Source organism: Sceloporus undulatus, chromosome 6 (genome assembly GCF_019175285.1).
Source record: "Sceloporus undulatus isolate JIND9_A2432 ecotype Alabama chromosome 6, SceUnd_v1.1, whole genome shotgun sequence".
NCBI lineage: Eukaryota > Metazoa > Chordata > Lepidosauria > Squamata > Phrynosomatidae > Sceloporus > Sceloporus undulatus.
Window position 1 is genome coordinate 79,591,326 of NC_056527.1, and position 26,905 is coordinate 79,618,230.

The 26,905-nt window shown below is 38.5% G+C and overlaps 1 protein-coding gene across 4 annotated transcripts in view; it reads right to left on the reverse strand.

The window, feature by feature from the left end:
- The window catches only part of ANKRD17 (ankyrin repeat domain 17), an 87,348-nt gene that overhangs the window by 44,399 nt on the left and 16,044 nt on the right, over positions 1 to 26,905 (reverse strand). For all 4 annotated transcript variants that reach the window (XM_042472712.1, XM_042472710.1, XM_042472709.1 and 1 more), the window contains exons 2-10: positions 18,101 to 18,254; positions 17,049 to 17,205; positions 14,973 to 15,120; positions 11,750 to 11,897; positions 8,231 to 8,464; positions 7,157 to 7,251; positions 5,338 to 5,575; positions 3,557 to 3,748; positions 3,136 to 3,245 (exon numbers count right to left, since the gene is read on the reverse strand). In XM_042472712.1, coding sequence (XP_042328646.1) covers positions 3,136 to 3,245; positions 3,557 to 3,748; positions 5,338 to 5,575; positions 7,157 to 7,251; positions 8,231 to 8,464; positions 11,750 to 11,897; positions 14,973 to 15,120; positions 17,049 to 17,205; positions 18,101 to 18,254 — 1,476 coding nt within the window. The remainder of the gene's footprint in view (positions 1 to 3,135; positions 3,246 to 3,556; positions 3,749 to 5,337; positions 5,576 to 7,156; positions 7,252 to 8,230; positions 8,465 to 11,749; positions 11,898 to 14,972; positions 15,121 to 17,048; positions 17,206 to 18,100; positions 18,255 to 26,905) is intronic.

Sequence of the window (26,905 nt, forward strand, 5' to 3'; positions counted from 1 at the left end):
TAGACCTCAAGGGATGCATTGGTTGTAACGACCACAGTGGGTTGAGGAGAGTGGAATGGCATTCCTGCTTGTACATGTGTTGAATCCAGCCACCACCTTAGGGAGTAGTGCATGCTGTATGGTATCATGAGCTTGCTTGGAGAATTAGTTAATGGGTTGAAATATGACAGGAACCAGGCCTGCAAGGACCTCATCTGCAGTCTTGCAAATGGAGTTACAGACATGGTGAATAACATGTATTCTAAGAGAATTTGATAATCTCTTGCCTCCACTCTCCAACTGTATGAACAACAAAGGTTGATTCTTTGAAAGGCAAGATTCCTACCTGAGCAAAAACATCTATCAGTGCTGCAAGGAAACACACTTGCTATGTTGCTTCCAAGTGTAATTTCTTGAGGTTTACAATGAAGCCCAGAGAATTTAGAAGTTGGAGAGTGAGGTGAATATCTGAGAGAAGCTACTGATGTGTATTTGCAATGAGCAGCCAATAGTCTATATAGGGAAAGTGAATAACATCTTGTTGACAAAGCCAAGCAGTCACCACCACCATGCACTTGGTAAACACTCTAGAAATGGTGCAAAGTCCAAATAATAGGATACAGAAACAATATGAATAGGTCCCCACCACAAAACAGAGAAAGCTCCTGTGAGACAGTCTGATCACGATGTGGAAATATGCAACTTTCAGGTTCAAAGTTGTAAACCAATCTCCCTTCTCCATATAAATTGATGCCCTGAAAGTCCAAAATGGACACAACCCTTGATTCTTCTTGGACACAGTGAAATAGTGGGAGAAGAATGCCCAACAGATGAGACAAACTCGATAGAACCTTTCCACTGGAGGGATTCTACCTCTTCTGTCAGCATGGCTAAGGAAAGGTTAGCGTGATAAACTCCAACTGGTGGCATCTTCCAGAACTCTATGGCTTATCCCCTTCTGATGATGTTGAAAACCCAGGGATCAAAGGTGCTGGAGGCCGATGCATGGTAGAAATGGTGGAGCCTGTTGCAGAATAGTGGTAATTGAGGTGGCAAAGACTTGGTAGCAAGAACATCATTCTTCTGGAAGTCAAACTCACTGCTTAGACTTGTTCTGGTGTTTTCTCCTGAACTGTTCTTTGTACTGACTGGTGGAGGAAGACTTGCATGTGGAAGAGGGCAAAGTGGCTGGCCTTTGCTAATGTCCACTGATGAGGCTATACTGATGTTGGTATAATGGTACAGACCTCTGCCAATAAGGCCAGTATCAAGATGAAGAATGTCACTGGGATTACGGACCAAATTTCTTGGCTGTTGTCCTCATTTTATGAAGGTGCTCTAGCTTTGAATCAGTGTCTGAATGACAAAGACCAACCTCATCAAATGGCAAATCCTGGATTTAATGGCAAGTTCTGAAGATTGCAACAATGCATGACATCTAGGCACAACTGCTTCTGCCAGTGCCTTTCTGATTCCAGAGAGCAGGTTTTGAATTAGAGATCAGCCATAGAATCCCACTGGTTGATCTTGGGCAAATCACACACTCTCATCCTCAGAGGATGGCAATGGCAAATCCCCTCTGAGGAAACACACCAAGAAAACCTCAGCCTTAGGGTTGTTGTAAGCTGGAAATGACTTGAAGAGACACAACAACAACATCTACCACTGCATTGTTTAATGCCTTCACCACCCTCAATATCTGATCCACAAAGAACTGAATGTCATCAATGAGTGAAGGAGGGTCCCTCTCACCAACCAAAACCAAAGGAGATTCAGTAGGTACCACCAAAATGTTTACATAATAGCTCTAGAAGGTTTTGAAAGATGAACCGTGAAGGCATATGTACTCATTTGGTGAGTCAGAGGCCACTAAGAAAAACAGCATTTTTCAATTATTTTATGTAATTACTATCTCTGAATTGAACAGCCTGTGCAGTTAGATCTTCTGTTAATGATCACTCATTTCTAGATAATCACAATGGAACATTTATAGGCATAAAGTCACCTACTTTACAATAGAACAGTCAAAAATATAGCCCAAATTAAGGTACTTAACACTGATAATCTACTATGGTGGGGGGGGGGGGGGGGGGGGGGGGGGGGGGGGGGGAAGGACGGGGAAAGTAGGTCCCAAAGGCAATTCAGCTAATAAGCAATTATTCCTTAACCAAAATTCTGAGAGTAAATCTAGGTGGGAAAGCTTTAGGAAGGCAGACAAACTAAGTGTTGCAACAATAGGTGACTGACCACTTTTAGGTCAACTGGGAAAATACATAGATTATGACAGAAACAGGTTTTAGATACAACAATAGGCCTGAAGGCAGATTGAAATGGATCTATATAATCCATTTCTTCGAAAAACTCCTAGAGAACCTTGCCCCAAAATGGAATGTTAAGAGACTATTGTGGATACTTGCAAATGAGAATTTTGCATTAGGGAATGAAAATCTTAGAGAACACTGAATTGTGTGAATGTATCTTTGAAAAGTGAGTCATACAACTGACTAGAAGGGAGGCAGTCTTATCTGAGGAACTTAGAAAGTATCCCTGAATAGTGCCCAGCACCTGATATAAAATGGAAGCACTTTTGAAAACAGACCAAATAAGTGAACGCTTATGCAGAGATCCTTTTCTACATTCCAATCTGCAAAGCAGTCCAGGAGTTGCAGATCAAATCTGTTAATACCAGAAGTGAAAGACTTCCCACAAGCATTTCTACTTCTTTCAAGTTCTGTTGAGGAAGCCCTGTTATGTGTCCCTTTGTTTCAGGACATCAGACTGGTGTGGGAAAGGTTTCAGGCTTTTCTTAGATGAGGAATTCACTTCTGAACTCCCTTAGTTAGGACACCATGCCTGATTTTTTCACCCACTCAGCCAAACACTTGCTAAAACTTCTCATTTTTTGTTAAAAACTTTCACTGATACCGTTTCAAAAAGGTATTTTCTGTTACAGTATTAATGTACATTGTTTAGTGAATTTAATTTGATTTTACAGTTATTATATTTTGTAATTTGTGAATATGTAACCCGCGCTGAAAGTCTACTGCTCTTCTCAGCGGAAGTGAAATACATCAAGTCAAAATTGTTTCTTCTTAAATAAATGTCAAATAGATACACAAACGCAGGAAAAGTCCAAAGCTTTGCCAGTTAGCTTACCAGATCTGCATCTGCTTGAAGCAACACATCTGCTACATCTGTATGACCGTTCTCACAGGCATATGTCAGTGCTGTGTCTCCTGTTGCTGTTGTTGCATGGACATTAGCTCCTGAAGCAGCATGAAATATATTTAGAAAATATGCAAGACTTCAATGATGTTTAGCAAGACAGACTACAGTATTTAACTGCATTTCAAAAATATTTAAGTATTGTGTTTTATTACAATGGTTTGACACTATTATTTCATACACATTTATACCGATGCAAAATGGCATGCTACTATATGCAAGGGCACGCATAATAGGATTAAGCAGTAAATCAGTAGGGAATATATAACCCCCATTGACAGTGAAGCCTCAACAGTGTTTTGAGGAGTATCTAAATATGAACAACATACACATACAGAGAGCAATTCCATACCTGCAGCTAATAAATATTTCACTAGCTCCAGGTGACCCTCCTGAGCAGCTTCCATTAAGGGTGTAGAACACCCAAGTTCGATATCAGCTCCTGCTTTAATAAGGAAGTCAGCAACTTCCAAGAAGCCCCCACAGCATGCTAAAGTTAAGGCAGTTTCTTGCGTCTCTTCTGTCTGAGCATTGATGTTGGCTCCTTCAAGAAAGAAATATACAAAGGAAATTAAGTTTTGAAATAGAACTTTGAGATATTCTATTTTAACATTTATACAAATATTGAATTTCTCAAATAAATTAGAACAGAGCTACATCAGCTGTTTACTAGTTCTATTAGAGAGCATTCTATCTGGAGTCCATTAAAACTTATGCTGCAATGTATCAGTTAGTCTCAAAGGCATTGCTAAATTCCTTCCTGTTCTCTTTTCTTCTTTTATTTTTTTGTTATTATTGGTCATTGGTATTTTGCATATTAAGAATGTAACCATATTCATCATATGACGTAGCATTTCTGGAGTATATGTTTTACATATGGAACAGTGATTTCTCCTACCCCCAATAATGACCAATGGTTAATGGAAATGTATGAGACAACTGCGTTAGACAAATTGGCATATCAGTTATGAGATAAATCAGATAAAATATTTGAAAAGAATTGGAATTTAATGCTATCTTATTTGGGAAAACAATGGGGAGGTCCTGCAGAGATGAATCTCAGAGACTATTAGATGAATATGATAGAGAAAAGACAACATTTGGTGAATAAAAATTACAAATATGATATACAAGATTACAGACATTTGCTTTATTAGGGTACACACATAAAGCAGGGTGATACAATGGAACAGAATTAAGATGCAAAATGAAATTAGACACTAATTGTAGGCAGTAATGCAAAATCTGTTAGAAAGGTAGTCATTGTTTTAGGTATAGAGAAATTTTATTTTGTATATTTATATTTGTATAATTGTCTGATTGTGATCACATGTCTGTTGGAGTTTGTGGTATGGGTTTTAGTATATAAATTTAGTTTTTTCCTACACTCGGCCCTCCACATTGACGGCTTTGATACTCACAGTTTTGATTATTCACAAGGTCAAGGCCGCTGTGTGGGCGCACTACTCCTCCTCTTCCCTCTTGTCCCCCCCCCCCGGGAGGGGGGGGAAGCCCAGGAGGGAAAAGCTGGGAAGGCTGAACATGCCAACATCGCCCTTTTTCCAGTCAGATTGCTGCCTTCCCCAGGTACAGATCTGCCCGGGAAAGGGGGGGGGGGGAATGGATCAACCCTTCCAAGTACCTTTCCTGGATGGATGGCTGTTTGAGGGAATGGAGGGCAGGGGAAAAGAGGAGTGTGCGCATGCTCATCTTTCCCCACCCATCTGTCCCTTTAATAGAATTCTATGGGGGGAATTATTTGTGGTTTTATAATAATAATAATAAAAATAATAAATTGTTTATTTATATACCGCTTTTCCTATAGATCAAAGCGGTGTACAGCAGATAAAATGGATACAATAAAAGATAAAATAGCACATTAACGTTTTTCCACGTTCATGGGGTTCTTGATGAATGTGGAGAGCCGAGTGTATTTGTCTTGTATTGTATATTGTGAGTCTAAGTTTTCTATTGTAAATGTTGGCCTTTTAGGGTTTTTAAAAACGATTTTGATTTAAAATTAATAATTTTTTTAAAAAAGAAAAAATGGTTCCTAAAAGATACATTCCAGAATGTTCAAAATTTTTCACCCCTGCTACTAGCATAGATTATTATACTCTTACAGTTAGTTACCTTGACCTAGAAGTAACGCTACCATCTCCTCATGACCTTCTCGGGCTGCCTCCATCAGTGGTGTATAACCTTCATCATTTACCTCCTCCAGATTTGCCCCTCGCTCAATTAATAAGGCAGCGAGCTCTACATGCCCACCACAGGCTGCCAAAGTTAATGGAGATTCAAAAGAGTCAGCAGGCATGTTCACCTGAGCACCACTATCAAGAAGTAACCTAGCAACTTCCACATGTCCATCCTAGAAAGCAAAGATAATACATTAAAAATTTAATTACGCAAATGCTGGATGAAGCTCCCACATATTTTTATTTAGTATCACAAAGCGAATGCAAACCATAAGGATACTGCCACATACTGGACAGAACATAGCAGTTTTGTGCCAATTTAAACAGCCTGAATTTGCAGGAAAGCCCTCAAGAAGCATGAAGAACCTACGTCTAAATCAGGGGTAGGCAACCTGCGGCCCGCGGGTCGGATGTGGCCCGGCAAGGCCTTGGGACCGGCCCCAGCCCGGTCCTGCCGCCGATTGCCGCCGGAGCCTTTGGCCTCTCGCGTGAGGGCGTGGGGCCTTTGGCCTATCAGGAGGAGGCGGGCAAGGGGGGGCAAGCGGCAGGCAAGGGGGGCAATTGTCTATAGAAGCCTCCGAAACATGCATTTATAATTTTAAAAAAAATTAAAAATCAGCAAATTTTTTGCGTGTCCTCCATTTTTAAAAAAGTGTCCTCCATTTGAAAATTTTGTCCTACATTTGTCCTGGTTTATTTATTTAATACATTTTTTAAAAAGTATTTAATTATTTATTTTTTGGCTTTGGCCCCCCAGTTGTCTGAGGGACAGCAACCCGGCCCCCGGCTCAAAAAGGTTGCCTACCCCTGGTCTAAATCCTTAACAAAAACAGAACTCACAATGATTGTTTTTCCCCTCCCACATTTGTTATATGATCTTTCTTGGTTTTATATGCTCACAAATATGCATATTCACAAATGTTTTATACAAAGTGGGCAAAACTGGCTGTTGAGTTTTGAAAAGCTCACACAAGATCTGATCTCTACTGCTGTTAAAGTTGTACAGGTATTTCCTTTTCACAAGTCTTTCTAAGATTTTATTTTTAAGTGCTATGCATTCTAGATTGTCAGCAGAGTTACACATGTTTCATAATCTTTGGAGTATTACTCATGTCTAATAACATATAGAATTAAAGTTTATTTCCTGGACTTTAATAATCTCACAGTACCTACAGGGCCTCCATGAACATTGCCACTCATATCATGTGAACTGAGGACAACAGCCACAATATTCTGAGAAAATGTATGTCTTTGATGAACGTTTGTCTTTTTCCTCCTCCTGTATGATTTTTAAGTCAGTGGAGCTTTGAAAGCTTGCAACAGGGATACTGTGCATTTTTGTTGTCCCAATAAAAGTATTACTGATATGTGGATTTTGGATGTTACTGCATTTTGTTATATGGCCATCACAGCTATTCCTGGATACAGTTTTAGCATAGAAATCACTTAGGAATAGAGTTGTTCTATCTACCCAGTGTTACTACACCCCATAAGTGACTTGTGTCATGCAACAGGACTACTGTACAAATAGCATCTATCCTTAAAACAAGACCGATGTAAGCCACCAGATAAACAAGAAGTCGTCTGTGGGGTTTCCCCTTTTCCTGCCATTCCTCTTAGAAAACAGGTTTTATATCACTAGAATTTAAATGCACTTCATTAATAATATGGCCAATCAGAAAGCTTTCAATTTGCTGAGGCACAGAAAATAATACTGAATTCTTAGACCCCTATGAACTATTAATACCTCTTACCATGCATGCCTCCATTAACGCAGTATGCATTTCATCTGTTTTATGCTCCTGGTCCGCACCTGCTTCCAGCAAAAACCTTACCATGTCTAAATGACCTAAAGAAATAATAATAATAATAATAATAATAATAATAATAATAATAATAATAATAATAACAACAACACAAAGTTCATAATCTCTGAAATTTATTAATGGGCTTAAGATGCAGTTTAACAAACTAATTGCAAAAAAATTCCCAAAATCTATGGAGTTGTTTATAGTTATTCAATTATTACCAGAAAGTAAGCTTTTTTCTATTCTAAACCACAAAATAAGAATGGAAATGCTGATGTTTAAACTCTACAAATGGTCTGTGAGCATGCTTTCAAAATCAGAAAAAAAAACATGTATTGGCTTTTGAATTCCAATGCACAAAATCTCCAGTACCAAATAGGTAAAAATTCTCAGAAAAAACACAAAGGAAAACAAAATACTGATTACACTTCAGAATTGTTTTCTCTTTAACAGAACAGAGAGCTGAAGAGAAAGCCTTTTAAAAATGACTTTTTACTGCCTTAAATCCTTAGCTGTTTTCTTTTCACACTGTTCACTACAGATTAGAAAAGAAAGCTTCATCTTGTTGTCGTAATATAGGCAATTTGCTCTAAACTTCCCCATTGCTTCAAAATGTTTCCAACTCCTGCAAATGCAGGATGCCGTTTCCTAGCAGAAAGAAACAGAACTATACCACAAACACTGAACACTAACTGTACCCTAGTAAAAATATTCCTTGCCAATTTATTTTGTAGCATGTGCCAGCACTGAATAGTTATAATGAGCTATTTTCCTCAGAGGATAAGAGTCTTCATGAAAATCAAATACAGACAGGGCTGGACTGCAATGACATTTATTATTATTATTTAGATAGAAATAAAATAATAACCTCTCTCCCTTTATTTGCTGGAACAAAGTCAGAAAAGTAAATAGGATTCTTTTAAATTTAAAAAACAAATCCTATTAATTGCAATGTACACCAAACAGTTCTGTCATTTTTTTTTAGTGAAATGCTATGGTTGAGGAATGTTAACACCGTACCTTTGTAGCAAGCCAGTGTAAGAGCACTCTCCTTAAATTCATTGGAATGAGTATTGATTCCAGCTCCATTTTCTAACAGAACTCTGGCAACTTCCACATGTCCAGCACTCCCTGCCTCCATAAGGGGTGTGTGGCCATTTTCATTGTGGTCCTCAATACTAGCACCAGACTCCAACAGGGCCTTCACAACATCAACGTAGCCCCCAGCACAAGCGTAAGTGAGTGCCGTGTTGCCTGATTTCAGGAAAGAAAGAAAAAAGATTTACAGCATTTCGATATCTAAGCACTGATCATTTTCACTGACATTTCAACTCACTGACTGGTCTTTCATCTGGAAGCCTTCACCAACAAAAATATCCCATGTTATAGGCCAGGATAGAACTGTAACAACAATATGGAGGCCTCAAGATTTCACAACATTTTGCCTAAGAAATGATAACAACTATGGTTCCAGTTGTGATAACTGCTTTGGGAGTGGTTCCAGATGGACTGACAAAGCATCTGAATTAAACTGTCATAAGCAGTATCTCAACAGTACAATCACAAAAAGTAACACTACTTGGAAGGTGTCACATCATCTGCCAAAACCTCACAGATTCCTATATTGCTGGACAGTATCACAATCAGTGACTGTCAAAAAACTCCTGTTGATAACATGTAGTAGGCTGGGAAACCAATGTAATAATATGTCTTTGAACAGGAGAGAAAAGGGGCTATTTACACAAATCTGTTTCAGAAGACCAGGGACCCCGGTGAAACTCTGTAGGCACAAAGCAGAGTCTGTACGAAAAAGGAAAATTGAGAAAATAGTGATTTAATCTTTGTACTCCTACCAAGCAAAGCTCTTCACCTGATGCATCCCTGTAGAACTGATAAAGGCAAACCATAACTAGTGTCAGAGCTGTTCATAGAAATTAATAATTCTGGAAAGGTGCCTGCTGATAGCAAGCATTGTGACAGCATATACATAAAAAAGGGAAAAGATCAGATCTTTTTAATTACTCTTCAATTAGCTTGAGGTCCATTGATGGCAAACTATATGCATCATATCTGCCCCTAAAACTGAAAAATGAGGTCAAGAAATCCAAGATTATTGGGAATAATTAAAATGGATTCAAAGTACACTGCTGAACAGCTACTTGACTTGGTTACAGCTTACTAAAAATATTTACAGGTAAAAGTTGGAAGACTGTACTTTTTGTCCATTCAAGCAGCAACAGACTCATTATTACAACCAAAATGATGTAACAGACTTTACAAATGGACGGATCTCTTCTGTATGCAATAAAAACACTCTTATCAATATTCATCAGCACAGGTAAGCTGTAGTTAAGCAGGCCATTTACCAAAGGAAGTTTGGTAACAGTTAAGGGAGTAAGAATGGCTGTGCCCTTGTCCATGTGCTATCCAAACTAAATATGTGTGTGTGCATGCATGCATGTGTGCCCCCCCACAAACATACATATATACATACACACACACACATATATATATATATATATATATAGAGAGAGAGAGAGAGAGAGAGAGAGAGAGAGAGGCCTGTTACAGACTGCCAAAATAAAGCTGCTTCGGGTCTCTTTGGAGGTCTGCTGATTAAATGATGCATGCATCCTAAGAATCCGGAAGCTGCACCAAAGCTGCACTCCAGTGCTTAGGAATGGAGTGTGGCTTTGGCGCGACCTCTGGACTCTTAGGACCCATGCATCATTTAAATAGCATACCTCCAAAGAGACCCGAAGCAGCTTTATTTTGGCAGTCTGTAACAGGCCAGAGAGAGAGAGAGAGAGAGAGAGTAACAAATGATCAAGGACACAGCTCTTCTTACTCCCTTAATTGTTAAAACGGCATAAGAACTTCTTGTTCTAACAGGCTTTTAATGAAACATTAAAATTGTTAATAAATTATAATTATTCATTAATTATAATAATGAAAAGATGCTTGCAGGGAGCCTTCTTATGGGGTGAATAAGTACTTTATGGGGTGAATAAGTACTCCAGTTTTAATTTTTGTATATTTAAATGATTTCATATTGTTTATTGTTTTAAAAACAACAATCTTATAATCGTGTTTTAATTTCATTGTTAGGTTTTTCTCTAACTTTGTTTTATTTTCTGTGAGTTGCCTTGCAGGCCTCACATAAATGCAAACAATCAATAAATAATTATTTTTCAAAATTTCCCTGAAGTTTTTTTTTTTTACAGCAAATGAATCCCGACCCCCCACCCCTTTGTAATTTGTATCAATTTTGCTAATTGCCGATGATGTGGTTTTATTAAACCACTATGATACAACAGCAGGTGCTTTGCTACTGACTACACTCAAAATTAAAGTGGAAAGTTAAGAGGTCCTAAACTTGCTAAATACTAATAAATGAAGTCAATTCAACCTCTAATTCAATTCCTGAAAACATGAAGAAACCAGTCTAAATCTGAGGTTGCTATACGGGGACAAATGATATATAGAAAGAAAAACCTAACCATAATTTGATTCCACCCCCCCCCCCCCAAAATAAAGAGCTTGGAGAAGAACTGCAATAGCATTAAGCTGTATTAACAGCAACTGTAAACACAGGTGAGATAAGAAAGAAGCATTTTGAAGATTACTAGGATAAATTCACAGAACTAGGCTGGAAAACATTTACAGGCTGTGGGTGAGGAAGCACTGCCTGGCACCTACTGAGGCCCAGTGTTAACATTCGGGGGCACCTGGGCCTAAAGCTGCTGCCTCTTAACTCTTGCTGTCTGCTCACTTGCTCAGTCTAAAAGAAGGAAATGGATCAGTAATTTCAAAGCAAATTAAGACTCTGCTTTTTCCCCATGAATTGGTGTCTTACTGATGTTGGTTCACATCCAATTTGCCATCACTAGTTTTATTCTAAACTGTGGACTATGTTTTTTATATTGAATTGTTTGTACTGATTACATTTCATCCTGATATATATTAACCCGAGACCTCAAACTGATACAGAAATGTTGGCCAGAGTATACCACAACACCAGTTTAAATTTCAGCAGGGAATAAGGGACCAAAGCTAAATTTGGGAAGTGGCATTGAGTGATGTTCTACTTCAATCCTCATTTGACAACAATACAATAGCAAAGAAACCACTAAGTGTGGCAAGGAGGGGGACCTACTTATCAAAAATCAAATTTTGGGGTAAGGGATATTTACCTAGAAACATTCTATTTACAGTTTGGAAAAGGGTGTGTAGATTTGTAAAATCATAGAAGTCGTCCATGAATTGTGACAGCTTTCATTTTGTGTCATGTACTGGGATCCAGCATTTGCTATCTCTTCAGAGTACTGGCTTGCAATTCTGCAAATTGTTCTATGCCAGCTGCACTTTAGTATGCCTCCTCTCAGATCAGGGGGATCAGTGTATTTGACTGTCCTGCTGTTTTGTTGTGCTCAATTCTTTTTGCAAACATTAATTTCTTCAATAACAAGTATGGAACTTGTACTGAATTTCAAGGTTGCTCTGTATTTTTATTACATTTAATTATAACATATTTATTACCTGTTGAAGACTGTGCATTGACATCAGCACTATGAGCTAGCAGCAACTTCACAATTTTGACATGCCCTCCATTAGCAGCAGCCATTAAAGGTGTTATGTCTCCTTTGACACCTCTGTCTTCAACATTAGCATGCATTGCCAGAAGAACCTGTTGACAAGGAGAACAAAGTACTAACGATAACATTGATCAAGTTATTCACTGGGAAGTTACAGTCTATTGCCATAGGTATGAATGAGGACAATACTATCTTCTCACACTACATGTGCTAGGAGACTTATCTAGTACCAAGATGTATGTTATTAGCAATAGTTTTGCAAATACCCAATGTTAAAAACATAACTGTCTCTTATCAGTAACTTCCTGAATATAATTTCCCTTTGACTTCAATGCCTACAACTAGTAATCTTAACCATATCTATTATATACATACCTGAATTTCTGGATGAAATTTCATCTGCTGAAATTTGCATGCATCTGCTACAGTCCGCAAAAAATTACACTATAATAAAATTAGCTACACTTTGAAGAGAAACACAACTCTTTGTTGCTTCAAAGCTACAGTGGGCCCTCCCCATATGCGGGAATCCGTTCCGAAACACCCCCCCCATGTATGGGGAAAAACGCAGAAGCTCAAACCTCATTAGCTTTAATGGGGGAGCGTTCCCACATCTGGCGCGCCCGCCATTCTCCTTATGGCTGCTTAACCTTCTGCATAAGGTTAAAGCCGCGTATGGTGCACCCGCATATGGCGCACCCATGTATGGTGCGGGCACACTGTATTATGTAACTATGCAGATGCAATCCTTGTGTTGTAAACAAACACATGCAAACATCTGTAATAATTGTAGTAACATTAACAGATGGCTTATCATGTTTGTGCTTAAATCATGTAGTATTTAGGTGACATTACACAACACTAACAATGTCCCAGGGTTATGACTATGTAAGATCCATGATTCATTATCCAGAATTACAGGTATATATACAATATGTAAACTTGGGATCATCAACTGGAGGTAGTGAGATCAAAGAGAAATTAAGTTAAATGGAGCCAGTATGGTATAGTGGTTTGAGTGTTCGCCTCCTGTACCAAGGAAATCCCTGCTGTGCCATGGAAATCCACTGGGTGACCTTGGCAAGTCTCTCAGACTTAGAGGAAGGCAATGGCTAACCTACTCTGAATAAATCTTGCCAAGAAAACCCTAGATAGGGTTGCCATAAATTGGAGTTAACTTGAAGGCACATAACAACAAAAGAACAAAAAATTTCAGGAAAGAACAGCACCTGCTGGAGATTTTACTTTCCGAGAAGGACAATATAATGCACATTGGAACACTTTGTTTAGAAAGAGCTACATAAGAATGTCAGCCACCTCAGTTTTCAATCCTATGCTCCATCTCATTTCATGGCTAACTCAGCTACGATTTGGTTGGTTCTAGCTTCTCTCATGCAATTTTTTTAAAAAAAATCAGTCATCTATAAACCTTGTTCTTGCATGCATACATATTACTGGGAGCTGCAAGGGGCAGAGAAGAACAATTAGAGCCACTGCTTTATGAACTATACAATGCTCTGAAGGTTGGCAGTACCAACAGAGGCAGAATAAAGAAATGTGTCCAATATATTCGTAATAAGCAAGTGTTACTTTTTTCAAGCTGTTCACTACTGTACTACTTTAATGAATTATTCTGGTCCTTCTTTCCTTCCCAGAGAGCCCCATGCCCATCAGGTCTATATCCTGATATGATCATGGGCAAGTGAAAGAGTCAGATGCCACTTAAATTTCACAAATAATTCTAACCAACTAATACTGTGTACTAAACTGATGACTTAACTTTAGAGAAATGTCTAATATTTACAGTCCTTTGCAGCTGGTTCCCTCAAACTTCAAAATAAGGGGTTTTGTTGAGGGGGAGAACTGATTAAAATGTTTACAAAAACTGAGTCTTAGAACAATGATTTGTATGAGAGATATTTTATGCTAATGGTCTGCTTTACACTGAACATACAATTTGACCAGTTTTACAAATGACAAGTTCAGAGCCAGCTAGCCAGAATCAAAGCAGTGTTCTAGATTAGAGGCATTAAAGCAAAACAAACAACTAGCTTAAAATATAGTGAATTCTGCATTTATACGGTTTTTAAAGCAGAGCTTAGCTGGCCACCTACAACAGATGCTGTGACAATAAATCTCATTCACTGGCAGATGTGGTTTAGATTATCCTTGAGGTCATTCCCAGTTTTTTAGTTCTATGATAAAGAATATTTTATGACTCTCATTTAAAAGATAAAACAGGTCACTTAACTGTAACTGTGTTTCTTTGAGTGGTCAACTGTAAACTCAGACATATGGGTCACTTTGTGCTTGTGTGGAGATCTTCAGAAGCTTCCAGAGCACCATTATGACAGTAACCTTACCCACGTGTATATAAGTTGTGCACGCTTGCTAAAACCAAGTTCCAAGTCCACCACTGAGACACTTGGAGAAACAGATAGCATGAAGGTGGGTTGTGTGAGTACACAGATGATCACTTGAAGAACCAGTGGCAAGTAGGCAACCTATTTTTCTTTGCTGTCAGTCTGACTTACATATGGGAGAAGCTAAACTCACTAAAGAAGGTGGGTCATGCCAGGGCTGATGACAGCACTGTCTTACCAAATGTCACACTGGTGTGGATCTGAGCACCTGGTCTGTAATGAGACAGGAATGTAGACAGCTGTGACTATGTATCCATGTGGCAGAGTTCTGGGAAACAAACCCCTCTGAGATAGGTTGAAGTTGCTGTTGCCCAAATTAAGTGAGGTTTTATCCCTTGTGGAAGAGGTTTCACAGCAAAGGAGAAAGTGAGGTGCATTCACACCACCCAGTGGGTTTACCCACCTAGAAAGGATATAAGTCTGAGTCAACCCTGGGGCCCTGGAATTGAACTCACAACCTTGTGCTGCAATACTGGCTGCAGTACTGGCATTTAACTAATGTACCATCAGTAGACCACTGAATCAAATGCTGAATAGTACATTACTGCTCAAGTAAATCCAATTAATTCAATAGTTCAACTCTAGATAGGACTAGCAACTGGATCTAGGCAATAGTCTATTGGAGAGAAAATCAATGTATGCACAAAAAAATAAAATTGATTCCAGATGAAAGACAGGCTGGAAATCTGGAATGGTCAAAGGACAATGCTTTAGGCTCACTGTTAAGAGTGTAAAAAGACAAACCTGGGCAAGTTCATAGTATCCAGCTGAACAGGCCAAACAAAGAAGACTTTCGCCTTCTTCAGTATGTTCATTCACACTTCGCCCTTCAATAAGCAGCTTTCGCACAGCATTCACATCCCCTTCTGAGCAAGCTTCTGCTAGGCTGCGGCTATGGACAGAAAGAGAAAATTATGGTTAGAACTCATGTATCAATTGTCAAATGGTACCATTAGGATCTCACCACATATAGACCTAGACATGATACTTGGATATATTGGATATAGTGAAATGTAATGGATTGATGTGTAAAACACACACACACACACACAGAGAGAGAGAGAGAGAGAGAGAGAGAGAATTGCAGCATTTGTGGCCTTTTTAAATGTTTCTTATTCATGTGATGATAAAATGACACTTGTAAACTCAGGGCTGGTACAGACAGCCCTAAAGGGGTGGCTTGATGCCACCCTGTTGGTCGCTGGATCGGGGCTGCAGCAACTGCATGCTGCAGTCCCGATCCAGCTTTTTCCACCCCCAAAAGCAGCAGCAAAATGCAGCCCACAAGGCAGTATAATGCCACTCCTTTCGGGGGTAGAAAAAAATCCACCCTTTCTGCCCTGCCTTTTCGGTGCTCAGGCGGCGCATGGCGTCTAAACACCGTGTTGCTGGAGCACCATGAAGCTGACCCATGTGTGGGCAGACGGATGGCTTCTGGGCAGCGTTGATGTGGCGTCATGTGTACGCCATGACCCTATGCTGCCAGCAAGGTGGCTTTTAGTGCTGGTTTGTACCAGCTCTCAGTCCAAAGAATTGACAGCCAAGGATGAATGCATGTGATAAGTAAAGACTCCTGGAAATTATATGGGGCCATAAAACCCATCATGTAACTGTGGTTTTGGTAAACAATTACAAAAGTGAACTTCAGTGAGAGACCCACGTTCTAATCCCACTGATTACTAAAATGAGGTTATTTCTCCTTCAGCCTCTGCATGTTCTTCATGAATTTATTATTCACTCAATATTAATACCCATAAAAGCACATTCTGAGTTATCCAGAATGAGTCACTTCTGCTCTGTTTGAAGCTGAGGAGAAAGAGTAATGAAATCCATTCGGAAAACCTGAATCCAAGTTTGGCATGTCATATAACATTTTTAACCACTAAGATGCCATCACACACATGCTGTGTCTTCAAATATCTATCAAATGGGTTAGTTACATCTGAGATTTACTAGGTGAAAGATCTGAGGTGCAAATTTACAATCTCATGCCAATACTGCAAACTCAATACTTCAGTATTTCCAGAGCACACAGTACAGTCAGCTCTTTCTATTTAAAAGCTTGCCATCAGAAGATTGGAACATCCATGGATGGTCCTGTCCCTTTCTCCCCAATGGCGGTGCATGCATGTGGTCACGCCAATATGGCTACACGCATGATGTGCCACCATTGAGAACAAAAGCACTTGGGGTCCTGTGGTTTGTGGCATCCATGGGGGGGGGGGGGGGTGGGTCCAGAATGAAACTGCCTGTACAAGAATGATTCCCTATCCTTGTGGAATTCTCTGACCATGATCTAGAGAAAAGATGAGTTAGGGAAGAATTGGATGAAATGCTAACACATGATTGTGAGAATACTACACACTACCTCATGGGGTTTTTTTTTGTGGGGGGTATAGTTATTATATCTAACAAAGATGTGATTGTTGAGCAATTCTTCACTTATCACTGGAGGTTGCTGTTGTTTTGTTTATTCTTCCACCTCAAAGTTGTGTTTGCAGCTCTCCACTCCTCCCAGACACAAGACAATTTCAGAAGAGTTATTTGCCAGAGGACAGGGTATTTCACTGTTTGTGACACCAAACAATACCTGGCTATTAACCCCTGGCAAGACTTTTTTTTCCAGAGATGTAAGATAATTCTATTGTGTACTGTTTTCCCATTCTGAGATCTATACAGCCAAATGAATTAAATAAGAAGTGTCATATTTTAAAATATAAATTGATAAGAAAAGTTTAGTAGAAAATTCTTTTCCTATAGCAAAACCATAAGGGACATCTATCAAGACTCTCAAAAATGGCCTTCATAAATAACACTTACTTGTCCATCTGCCCTGCACTTGCTGTGCTTTCAGCTCTCATACGGGTAAGTGCAGCAGCAGCTTCATCCAACGCACAGCTGACCGAAGAAGTCAGTCTGCGAAGCACCTCAGGATCTGCAAAGGCTTTTCCATCAGCTGTGGATAATTTACCTATTCCTTTTATTTCAGATCAGAAGGCAAGAAGATAAGCAACAATGAATGAGAAAAAAAAGACCACATGCGTTTATACAGTATACTAACAAATAAACCTAGCATATTGCTTGTATGGTGTGAATTTTTTTTCAATATAATACCACAAAGGGTACTTATAAAACAGCATTATTTTATACTCCAAATTAGTCCATACTCTCTTATTTCATATTACTGTACTTCAGTCAGCCATATGATGTGCACCCTAATCAGACCAGAAACATCCCCCAAAACATATTAAACTAGTGAAGAAAAGAACCCAAATTTTGTGAATGCAATCGATTTTTAAGAGTTTATACATCACTTTACCACTTGTAAGCATATAATAAATTCTCAATCGAGTCATAAACCAAAATGTCCCTTTCAATCACAAAGTATGAATGTACTGAAAAGGCAAATGGGTTAGTTACATCTAGTAGCAGGGGGGAAATAAATTATATCAACATCAGTGATAGCAATAAAGTTAACCAAAACCCTAAGATAAAATAATATAAACTATCTGTTCATATGTTATGGACAAGTAAAACAAGTTTGGTTTGTTAAAAACAAACAAACAAAATTGAAAAAACTTGGCCAAAAATGAAGTATTATAACTGGTGCCTAAAGCTTTGAAAAGACAGCACTAAATAGGTGGGGCATCACCAAGGCCACCTACCTCATCATTGATGAATCTTCCTAACATGAGATAGGGTGGGGTGGGGGTATTTTTAGTCATTTTTTAAAATAAAATCAATGTGTTTCACAGCATGGGAGCTGTACTTTAGGTCATTTTTGGTTTAGAATTTCTAAAATCAACATTGGCTTCTCAAGAACATAAATATATTGCTCTTCAAAATCAGTGTAAGAATCTGTGAATATCTACCTGCAGCTTCCAGCAAAGCTTCTAACCTAGCTTGGGTTTCTGGATCTACTGTTCTTAAATCAGCGCCATCAGCAGTACTTGACAGCAGCAGTTTTGAAGCTGTCTCCAGCATTGGATTTTCCAGGTCATCCTGATCCAAAATGAACGACTCCACCTAGAAGAGGAGAATGGTTTTTAACATACATTAACAGTGTGTTTAATTCATCAGGACATCATGTTATATATGTTTTGTATTTTATAAATACATATGCATTATATATGATCTGCATTATAATCTATGCCAACTAGCTTCCAAAACAGCTGTGCAGAGACCATCAAGTATAAGCACTAAAGCTATTGCTTGTCACTTCTAGAATTACTAGATTCTTCTGCATTCCACGCTCTAGAAAAAATGTTTCGAGATACAGTACTTCTCTATCCTCTGTTTCCATGGCACAATTCGTTCTCTTCTCTAGAACACCCCCATTGTAGTCAAGAGCGTGTGAATCCCCCAAATCTTGCACAAAGTTTCACTGCGACTACTGAGCTATTACTGCTTTAAGAATTATTATCAAATATATATCCAAATTTGAATGCTTCTCCCTCACTATCCATGCCTTTGACAATGTTGCATTAAGCCTGAATTCTGTAGGCCAAAAGCAGTATAAACATTGCACAAATTCCTCAGAGTTATTCAGGCAGCACATGAGCCACCAATTAAAAGGGCAAAGGAAATTATAGAATGTTGTTTAGCAGCAGTGGAACAAGTCACTGTAAGTTGCACAACAGCTAAAGTGGCTTGTATTAAGACTCACTGGATAGTATCTGTAGTGTCTTCTGCAAAAGTGCCAGCCTAATTAGAGAACAGAACAAAGTGAAGCTAGAAATCTTCCCCACATAAGGATTCTATCTTGCTTGAAAGGCAGGGATAATACAGAAAACACAGAATACAGGAAATACAGATTCAGAAGCACAATTTAGACTCAATCAGCTGTGCTTTGATCAGGAAAAATCTCCAGCCGTAAATGAGGGACTATCAAAAAGGCTTACCTTATTTAAGAAAAAAAATACATATCCCTTTTCTTCTTGTCCCTCTGCTATAGACCACTACTAGAATTTGTTTGCTACTTGAAAAGTGGCACTTAAAATTTTATTTTCCATTTCCCTGACCATTCCTGACCAAATTCTGTTGATTTTCCTAACTAGTATTTAAAAATAACCCAAAATTACAGATTACATTTCATTAAAGGTTTTATTAAATGGTTTAAAACTACACAAATAATGAAACATATATATATTTTTAAAAGATAGAAACTCCTTTAAAAAATGACTGTTAAATGAAACACAGTTCACAGGTCTGATTTTCAAACAAATTTAATTTTTATTGTTGAGAGCACAGTAATATTTGTGGGAAGGACAGCACTTTATAGCCAAATTGACTGAAGCTGATTCCAGTTTGTCTGATACACAAATTATCTTTGGAAAAAGCCAGTCAGATACTCTTATGATGAAACAATGCTGCCATATATGGGTTCATTTTATTCTACTTTACTATTAAATATCATCATATTTTCTAAATCATATAACCATATCATGGAGTATGTTTGCATCATGATATTGAGCTAATCTTCTCCTGCTTCTCTACTTCAACTGTAACAGGTGTTGACTGTCCTCTTGCAGTGGCACCTTAAAAAATCATTACACAAGTGTATCTTAATAAACATTTCCCTGACTTTTGACCAGTTTCTATTACTTTCTCTGAACAATTTCCATCTTCCTAACTTTCCAGAAAGTAGCAATCCTGCTTTGCTGCCATTCTGCAAAAGAGCAACCACTGCTGCAATGCCTGATCCCTCACTGAGAGATGACTGAGCCCTAATCTGTGGGTTGTTGTGGTCTGTACAAGAGTGACTACAGTGGTACCTTGGGATACGAAATGCGCGGGTTACGAAATTTCCGGGATACGAAAAAGTTGGATTGGCAAAAACTGTTTCGGGTTACGAAATATTTTTCGGGTTACGAAATTCATTTCGGCGCGAAATTCAAATGCTATAGGCTTCCAGCGCTAACGGAAAGCTATTTCGGGTTACAAAATTTTCGCGTTACGAAGGGAATGGCGGAACGAATTAATTTCGTAACCCGAGGCACCACTGTAATTGAGTCAAGGAAAGGGTTTTTCTTAAAGGAGTTCAAAAATGAGGTATGCCTAAGAGTTTCAGAAATGAGCTAGTCTCTTATCTCCAAGTTGCAGCTTTTTTTGACACGAACACCCAAATTTAGCAGCTGCAGGAGACTGTTATGGAGGTTCCATAAAAACAAGTGGAGGGGGAGCAGGCTGTTTGCCTATTTTTGCCCCAAAGGACTGTTAGATATACTCCTCCCAAACTGACATACATTTTAACATGCAAAATTCATCACAGCTTAAAACTGTCAAAACCACAGTCTTTACATGCAATTTGCAATTAAATGTAAATGACAGGTATTATTTCATGACAAGATTTTAGCAATTTCAAATTTTTTAAAACTGAAAATCCAATTTACCATAACATACCGAAGATTCTTAAATTTCACTGATGCAGATTTAAATATACGAACCTGACAATTTTTCCCAGCCTTCAATAAATGAGCACTGTAACTATAAAACAGAAAAGGGAAGCTTAAGGGGTGATATGATAGCCCCACTGAAGTATTTGAAGGGGTGTCACATTGAGGATGGAGCAAGCTTGTTTTCTGCTGCTCCAGAGACTAGAACACGGAACAATGGATGCAAGCTACAGGAAAAGAGATTCCACCTCAACAGGAGGAACTTCCTAACAGTAAGAGCTATTTGACAATGAAACACACTCCCTCAGAGTGTAGTGAAGCCTCCTTCCTTGAAGGTCTTTAAACAGAGGCTGGATGGCCACCTGTCAGGGATGCTTTCATTGAAAGTCCCTGCATGGCAAGGGGTTGGATTGGATGGCTCTTTCTGGTCTCTTCCAATTCTATGATTCTATAATTCTCTGTTAGAGAGCTCTGGTGCCACAATCAACTACATTTCCCAGGATTCCCTGAGCCAGGGCAGTTAAAGCAGTCTCAAACTGGATTACTTCTGCAGTTTGTTTTGGACCCTAATCTTTAATAAAACCTAACAACAGATCAGATCAGATCCCAAATAGTGGGATCAGTAACAGTTCAAATAATTAATTCATGGAGTGAAGTACCATCTCAAAATATTTTTATAATTGATTTTTCTTAGGTGAAAGTACATAATAAATACATCAAGGTTCTCTCCCACTGTCCAAATACCTTTTCAGACTTCCATGTTTCCTAAATCTCTGCTCCAATCTATACAATGACTCCTGTTTAAAAAAAATCTGCTGTTCAAATACTCTTAGCAACCTGAGTTTCTTTAGAAGCATTTCCCCTCTAATATAGTACTTGTCTTTCAAGTACTTAAATAAAAGTACATGTTGACCCTGTACATCTTCTGTTATTATCTGGCTACAATACACTTGACCATTAATCCATAAATATATTCACTGAATAAACAGACCCAAATCTCTAGAACACTCATAATAGAATGAGAGCTGAACTCTTTAGAACAGTGGTGGCGAATCAACTTAGTCTAGTCCTTTGGATGACTACAACTAGAATACTACTAGTTTTGTGTCATTTAGGGCACAATTTAGGGAATAATTGTGTGTGCAATTTAGGGAATAATTGTTTTGAAAGCTTGTTTTAAGTGTCTCCACTTAAGTGTCCTCTCATGAGACAAAACTTTTAACTAACCAGCATGATAATACATACCATTATCTATCAATCCTCCCCTTTTGCATACTACCTGAGAAACATCTACATATGTACATGTCCACATTACTCTCTCATTCCTTCTACTCCATCTATGTATTACATAAAGTTATGTTTACTGTAACAATCTAAAAGCTGTTTCTTTCACTTATATAACACAACATAAGCACTACTATCTTACATAGTTCTTCCAAACTACAAATAAATTTTAATTGCTCTGTTATCAATTTTAGTGCAATTTGTAAATTGAATTCAAACACATCTGACTTAATTTCTACAGTATATTGAAATCTCACTGGATTTATCTCCCATCAGGTCCCCTGAAGTTCTTACCCGACAGATATGAAATTATAAGGATTAACATCATACACAAACAAACAAGAACTTCACTTGAGTTAAAAGAATGGAAGCAGTTTTAAATCTGTGTTGCAACTGCTAAGGCTGAAAGCTCAACTACAAGTGCAGATACAGTTTTTCAGACACTGCACCCTTTCACACATATTACTGTGGCTGGCATTCTGTAAAGTATTTTTCAAAATCAAAGGTTCTAAAAACTCGAAATGGAAACGTTTTTACAATTGTCAAATACCTTTTCACGACTTAAGAAGAATAACCCTTGTTTGGTAATTCCAATATTTAATTTCTTTTGAAGTACAGTACTTTTGAAGTTTGAAATTATTTTTGAAGTTTGACAACATGTTGTTGTTGTGTGCCTTCAAGCTGTTTCTAACTTACTGCAACCCTAAGGTTGCCATATCATGAGGTTTTCATACATCCTACAATAAATTTAGTTTGGTCTATATGTAACATTTTCCACCACTACCTCTGTTAATCTGTTAGCATGAACACTTAACAAGATCTTAGAATCACTGTTCTTGTTCAAAGTATGCTCTGGATCTAGAGCATCCATCAAACTGTAGTATATCAGATACTTTCCTTTCTTACTTGAGAATATTAACATCTTCTTAAATCTTATCTGGTTTTTATTTCCACTGCCTTTTAATTTTTTGCTAATCTACCCCTTTGGCATCTCAGTGCCTTGACAAGCAATAGCTATTGCTATTGCTATCAAGAATCAGAACCCCAGATACATCCCTGCCTGCCCATACTAGAAAAGGCAAAAACAAAGAACAGCTACACAACCCATCAACTGCAAAAATAAAGAAGAAAAATAAAAATAAATAAATACAGGAACTGGGATAATGTGACGAAGAAAGAAAGATGATGACAGATGGAACATGTCATGAGCTTTTTTCCTCACATGTATGACAAGGGAGAAGACTGGAAACAAAAATCTCTTGGCTCTGCCCAATGGCTGCACAGACTAGAGAGACTTTAATAAGCCATTATGGTGGTGGTGTTGCCGTTGTTCTTGGGTGCCTTCAAGTCATTTTGGACTTACGGACTTTAAGGCGAACCTATCATGGAGTTTTCTTGGCAGAATTGGTTCAGAATTTGTTTGCCCTTGCCCTCTGAGGCTGAGAGAGAATTACTTGCCCAAGGTCACCCAGTGGGTTTTCATGGCTGACAGGGCATTTGAATCCTGATCTCCCAGTGTCCTAGTCCAACAGTAAAACCATTACACCATGCTGGCTCTCTAGCCAGTATGGTATAGTTGTTAAATATATGGATTGGGACTTGGGAGACCTATGTTTGAGTCACTTTGCCATGGAATTCACTGTGTGGCCTTGGGCTAATCCCTCTCAGCATGACCTTACCTATGAGAAGAAGAAAAAGTAGAGAAGAGCCACTATACCATTTTCAGATCATTGAAGGAAATGTGGGTTATACGTGTTAAAAGCAAACAGATAGCAAAGTTAGTTATGGGTATAAATGAACTAGATTAGACAAGGCAATCGCAAAAGCCTAGTATCCATGGTGTCCGGACCCCCCCTTCTGTTAGATACAGTGAATGGCGTGCGCTGCTGCACCGTCATGTCCAAGCTCCATTATAAAGGTGGCACTTAGTGTGGACCCCCTCCCTTCCTAAAATCTTGGCTTCGTCCCTGTACAGTAGGATTGCTTAATCCTACATCCCTGTACTGTAGCTATGTGTGCCTGCCTACAACATGCAAGATAAACAGCTGCCTCTAGAATCCCTAACTGAACATGGATGAACAGCAGAAAAGGTGAGAGCTGATAAGCATGCTTTGCCAGCTACACCCAACATGTTAAAAAATCATAGATCTATCATGAGAACTGTAAGACAGTTGAAGACTGGTAAAGAAAAATTCATCCTTAGATACATTTTGAAGCTTTCAGGTGGTCTTTAGAAGGTTAAAAGGTGTATATGGTTAGTTTTGAATGAAAATATGCTTTTCCTTATTGCTGCATAGGAACCTAACCCTATTCTTTCCATGTTATTCCTTCCCCTGGTAGGAAATTTTCTAAGGAACACATCCACATTCTTAGCTATTAACTTTTATAATGAAAAGGGGGTGGGGGAACCTACCCATAGTCTCAGAATTATCTTCAATAGCTCTTTAAACTAACAGGATGCACACAGTGATGCATATTCTGATGGCATAGTGGGATTATTCGTCTTTATAAATAAAATGCCAGGCATCAAAGAATGATTCAGATGCACCAACAAAACAGATGCACATCTAAAACTGCCTCCAAACACCTGCTGACATTACACATATATAGTCAATATGTGTGTGTGTCACACATATACAGCGAATACCCATGCAAAATGTTCCATGACATTAAAACACCTAATCCAATGAGTATAAGGGTCCTCCAGACAGACATCCTACAAGTATTCAGTATCTCACATTTGGTTGTCTAGAGAAAATTGGGGAACAATTGCATTTTCAGTTGCATTCTCTTTTTACAGCACAGACATCTCTTTAAGATTATACTAAGTCATAACTGGACTTCTCCAAAAGCTTTTAACAATTTCCACCATTAAAGAATCCAACATATACTTCACAGTCATGGGATAAGATGACAGGTTCTCTTATGGATTAGTTACTGGCTGAGCCACAGGAAACCACCATAAGAATGAAGAGGCAGTTCTCACAATGTGTGGGGGGGGGGGACATGCAATGGGCCCCACAAAAGAAAATGTATTGTAATTAGTGCTACTTATCATGTTCATAAAATAACCTAGCCATAGGTATGAGCAATTAAATGAACAAATATGTCTGACACCAAATAGTTTGGAACAGTGAAAATACAACCAGACTGCAGTGAATTTCAAAAGGATCTCTCTACTTGGTACAGTTGGGCAACACATAAGCAATCATGTCTTAGAAAAAAAGAGAGAAAAGAAAAACAGTGCTGTGCCTAGAAGGAATGCTCATGCCACATACACATATGCACACCCTGACGCTGATGTGCGTGTGTGTGTGTGTGGGGGGGGTTCTGAATCAACAATGGCAGAGATCTTGGGGTAACAGTGGACTGTTCATGACAACACCACTCTAGTGCGCAGCTGATCTGAAGAAGGTGGATTTCATCTAAGGATTGTTAGGAAAGCAACTTAAAAGAAAGATGTCTATATGTACCATGTACAGTTCCAGTGGCCTTATTCCAGGAATACTGTAAGAGCTCTGTGCAGAAGAGAGCAACAAATGTGAACTGGTGAATCTTTGCTACAAGATCAAACAAAAATACTTGCTCCTTCTCCCTCTCTCAAAGCAGCTACAGGAAGAAAAAAACATTGTAAAATTACACAGGGACACTAAAGATAAAAAAGAATGAGACTTTTCTTATTCAAAAACATAAAGAGTGGGATATAAATACTCCAAATAAATAAATTAATAAATAAGTAAAGTCATCCAATAGAAATGTCAAGCAGTAGAACGGATGAGAGTACACCTCACAGAGCATAATGCATTTGTGGATCTCACTGCTACAAAATGTAGTCACTGTCAATAATTTAGATAGTTTTAAAAAGAGGATTACTGCATATACTTGACTATAAGCCAGCCTCATGTGTAAGTTGAGGTCAGGTTTGGGGGGTAAAATAATGGATTTTGCCATGACCTGTGGATAAGTCGAAGGTAAAACTTGGAGACCCCTTCAGTGTGTGTATGTGTGCATACAGCAAGAGAGACTCTAATTGAGGCTATTTATTCCAACTTTGGTTTTAGCCTTCATTCAGACAGCAACTGCCAGTGCGGGTGGGAGAGAGTGAGAGAGAGTTTCTGTTTGGGTTTTTGTTTTGTTTAAAAGCAATTGATTATTCAGGGCTCTTTCTGCTTGGCACAAGAGAAAAAGAAACTATCTTCCTACTGTATGGGGAAATCTGAAAGAGTTTTACATTACCATAGTGACCCGTAAATAAGTTGACCTGGAATTTTGGGGTATACATTTTTAGACTTATAGACAGAGTATATACAGTAGACAAGTTCATTACAGTGGGTCTAGAACTGCTACTAACCATTATGAAAGTGTGAAATCTTCAGATACTGTCAAAAACATAGTCCAGAGATGGTCCTGCCATGCTTAATTGTTACAATGCTCGATTACTGTGTTTGAACATTTGTGTGTAAATGCATGATGACGGGTTATGATGTCTTGTGGGTGAAGTTGGGGAAAGCAAAGATTGTGTATCAGGTGCGGCCTTGGATAATGAGCAGATGTGTGGGGAGGAAATGAGTTGCCAATTACTAAGGTTGTTCTTGTGGGAATCCTAGCTTGATACAGAGGGAAAATAAGGTATGGGGGAGACCTGGGAAAAGAGAATGTTTTGAAATGCTGACAAATGGGGTAAAGGTTTTTGTAATGGGTGAACGGTTTGAACTCTGTCTACTCATGTTAACTGGGGAAAATTCCTCAGTCCTGACAACAACTAAGTGTTGTGATTATAACTGCTTATCAAATAAAGCTTGTTCTGAATTCCTGAAGTGTTTTTGAAGTCAAGTTAGCTGGTACATTACAGATGCAGAGGCAGAACATTAACTACTTCTGGGAAACACCAGTATACCGTTGGCTAATATGAGGTGAACAGAATGGAAGATTTATAATCTTAGATGAATCTTTGGCCATATGCAAAAGAACACTTGAGTTTGACATGCAACACTTGAT